Source organism: Austrofundulus limnaeus, unplaced genomic scaffold (genome assembly GCF_001266775.1).
Source record: "Austrofundulus limnaeus strain Quisiro unplaced genomic scaffold, Austrofundulus_limnaeus-1.0 Scaffold89, whole genome shotgun sequence".
NCBI lineage: Eukaryota > Metazoa > Chordata > Actinopteri > Cyprinodontiformes > Rivulidae > Austrofundulus > Austrofundulus limnaeus.
Window position 1 is genome coordinate 1,878,653 of NW_013952491.1, and position 3,906 is coordinate 1,882,558.

Here is a 3,906-nt window from a genome sequence, read left to right on the forward strand (position 1 = left end):
GAAATATATTTATGTTTGTGGTTGTAATGTGACAAAATATGGAAAAGTTCAAGGGGTATGAATACTTTTGCAAACCACTGTATAAATAAAAAGTGCTATCCTGCGTTTGAAAATTCAAAATGGCCACCACAGCCAATTTCAAATAGCTCAAATTCAGCTGTTATAATAAATACTGAGATATTGAAATATTGTTTGATCGTAAGAATTATCAAAAAATCCAAAACACACTGATCACCAGTTTAGAACAGCTACAGTTACATCAGTTTAAAGTGGTGGCAACACATCAGCATCCAAAAACACCATTTGTCAATCATTTGGGGGCGGAACCTCAGGTGGCTCCGCCCCTGACAGTTAAGCCGAAATGTATTGAAGAAAAAACAGATTAGTTTTATGTGAACATCAGCTGGAAACTAGTTTTTATTTGATAAACAGGTTGAAATTTCAGCTTAATATTTCAAAATCTGTTTGCCCGTGGAAATGCTTTGGTCTGTTAGCAAAATATCTCATGAACCACTGGGTGGATTCTAGTGAGAATGTCAGGAACCTGATTCAAGATGGCTTCCACAGCAAACACAAAAACTGCTTTTGAAATCATGAGCTCAAACTTGGCGTGGTAGCAGCCGAGCTTTAGCTGAGGGTTTGACCACAGCGACTCTGTTCCTTCTCATCAGAAGATCAGTTTGTTGTTGTTGAACTTCCTGTCAGGTGGAGGTCAGAGGTCATGAGGCCCAGCTGCTCCGAGCCTTCAGCTTCCCTCACCTGACTCTGCAGGAGTTCCTGGCTGCTGTAAGAATCATGACGAGTAACGACGTTAGCGACACACAGCTGAAGAAGAGGTGAGGATAGAAGTCAGAAGAAAACTGATGAACTTCAACAGAAATGTGTTCATTTCTTCGTTTTTATTTTTTAATTTCCTCTTCTTCGTCTCTTCTTCAGGTTCAGTCTGAAAACCCGCTGGACCACCAAGTCGGACCAGAAGACGGTCTTCACGGACTCTCTGTACCTGTACGTGTGCGGTCTGGCGTCCCCGCGCTGCGCTCCAGCTCTGGTTCAGGTAGCCCGGGCGTCGGGTCTGAAAGGAGTCCAGACCTGGGTCCAGAAGCGTCAGACTCTGGTCCTGAACCTCCTGAAGGCTCGGTGTCTCAGCAGCACTCTGACCGGACCAAAGGTGGGCCTTAAATCTAAAACCTGACAAACGGGAGGATTTTCCCACCTAACGCTCATGTGTTGGGTTCTTACAGGTCCTGCAGCTCTGCCACTGCGTCCAGGAGAGTCAGAACCAAGAACTGGCCCGTGAGGTTGTAAAAGTGAGACAGACCCTGGAGCTCAGAAACTTCTGGCTGAACTCGAACGACATCCATGCTTTGGCTTTTGTGGTGAACTCAGCCGAAGGCGCCGCAGCTGGGTTGGACTTCGGCTCGTGTTCAATGGAGCTGGAGTGTTTGGACGTTCTGACCATGTGTCAGAACATTCATCACCTCAGGTGGGCAGACCATGAAGCAACCTGCAGGAGCCTCTCAGATTTATAAGCAAATCTGAAATGGAGGTCTGCTCTCAACGTAAACAAACATTATGTTAGGCTGTGGTCTGCGTAGGTAGACAAATAAATTCAATCAAATTTTTATTAGTGTACGAACAAAGACACAGAGGCCTGATGGTTTATCTGTTACCTGCTAAAGAAAACTGTTGCCTGAAGGTAAGCAAGTTTAAAGAAAATCTACATTCATCCCTTCAGGTGTAAATTCCACAAAACAAAATAATTACGACCTGTTCGACAGGTGAGACAAATTTAGACTCTTTGCAGTGGATTACAGCTGTCTTCTAAATGGAAACACCTGAAAGGAAATATTTATATTTAAGTTCCTGATACTGCAATGATTGGTAATTATAGCTTAAAATGTAAACTTTCATGCCAGTGGCTCTTTTTTGTGTTTTATTCTAGCCTCCGTCCACTAGGTGGCAGCAGTTAGCTTTTTGTATCAACTCATGAGGAGGATAATTCTAGCTCACACATTAATTTAATTGGATTTTTGTTAATTTAGAATCTTTTGGGGAGAAAAATGTGATATATCATCTTGCTTACAGTATTGCAATATGTTAAATGGCAAAACTATAAGCAAGATGATATATCACCATTTTTTGTCATGTATTGCATTATGTCATGAGGTATTGCGATATATCACAATATATCACAAGATATCGTGATACATCACAATATACTGTATTATGAGGAATCTTGATGTATCGCAATATATCATGAAGTATTACAATATATCACATGGTATTGTGATATATTGCAATATATTATGAGGTATCTTGATATATCACAATATATCATGAGGTATTGCGATGTATCACAATATATCACAAGATATCGTGATATATCACAATATATTATGAGGAATCTTGATGTATCGCAGTATATAATGAAGTATTACAATATATCACATGGTATTGTGATATATTGCAATATATTATGAGGTATCTTGATATAACAATATATCATGAGGTATTGCGATGTATCACAATATATCACATGGTGTTATGATACATCGCAATATATTATGAGGTATCTTGATATATTGCAGTGTATTGTCATGCATCGTAATATATTGCAATATATCATGAGGTATCACAATATATTTCAAAATATTGTCATTTATTGTAATATATTTTCATGTATTGCAATATATCAGAATATATCATGAGGCATTGCGATATATCACGATGTATCGTGATATATCGCAATACAGTATATTATGAAGTATTTTCATATATCGCAACATATCATGAGGTATTGCGATTTATCACAACATATCACAAGGTATTGTGATATATCGCAATATATTATGAGGTGTTTTGATATATCACAGTATATCATCATGTATTGTAATATATCATGTATCACAATATATTCCAATATATCATGAAGTATCACAATATATCACAGTATATCATGAGGTATCTTGATATATCGCAATATATGTTGAGGTATCTTTATACAGTATATTGCAATATATCATCATGTATCGCAATATATCATGAGGTACTGTTGTATTTTTGATATATCGTGGCCCCGTGACATGAAATGTGTCATATCAGCAATTATTTCCCGAACACGGTGGTCTCTGTCGCAGACAGCTGGAACAAAAATGTCAAAGAGTAAAACAATTTTATTCTCCCTTTTTTTTCAGCTTTCGCAGTCGTAAGTACGGAGACAAGTTTGCAGGAAAGCTGTCGACTATTTTACCAGAGTTTACAGCCCTGAGAAAACTGGAGTAGGTTCTCCATTTTTGCTTATTAATGTTTTTTTTTTTTTTTTCTGGCGTTGGAAGGAACGTTCTGCTCAAAGTTCTGGTGTTTCTCCTCTGAAGGTTTTGTGGTGCCAGTCTGACGGCTGCAGGGGCGGCCAGTCTGGCCTCGGGTCTCCAGGACTGTCCCACCATCACTGAACTCAAGTAGGTTTTCTGTTTTTAACGACACTGAGACAGGTGTTACACAGGTGTTACACAGGTGTTACACAGGTGTTACACAGGTGTTACACAGGTGTTACACAGGTGAACCTGTGATGAAGTCAAAGATTCTTTATGTTTCAGTTTCAGCGACAACAACCTGCAGGACGAAGGAGTCCAACACGTGGCTGAGATTTTTACCAAACTGCAGAACCTGGTTTCTGTAACGTACGTCAGTCCTGCTGAGGAACCCGACCGGTCCTGATCCGATCCGTTCTTTTATTAAAGACGTTAAAAAGACGTTTAATGTGTGAATGTTGGTGTGTTTGTCCAGGCTGGGACGGAACAACACATCTCTGAAAGCTGCAGGTTGTCTCCTCCAGAAAATGTCTTCCTGTGGGAACATCCAGACAGTTCATGCAGAGTATGAAGACACACACACACACACACACAC

General features: G+C 39.7%; 1 protein-coding gene across 1 annotated transcript in view; it reads left to right on the plus strand.

The window, feature by feature from the left end:
• The window catches only part of LOC106520173 (protein NLRC5), a gene marked incomplete in the record, with an annotated part of 18,217 nt that overhangs the window by 13,485 nt on the left and 826 nt on the right, over nucleotides 1–3,906 (plus strand). Inside the window, 7 exon segments of the mRNA XM_014012139.1 lie at nucleotides 706–836; nucleotides 937–1,168; nucleotides 1,242–1,483; nucleotides 3,195–3,278; nucleotides 3,375–3,458; nucleotides 3,597–3,680; nucleotides 3,787–3,876. Of these exon segments, the coding sequence (XP_013867593.1) occupies nucleotides 706–836; nucleotides 937–1,168; nucleotides 1,242–1,483; nucleotides 3,195–3,278; nucleotides 3,375–3,458; nucleotides 3,597–3,680; nucleotides 3,787–3,876 (947 nt within the window).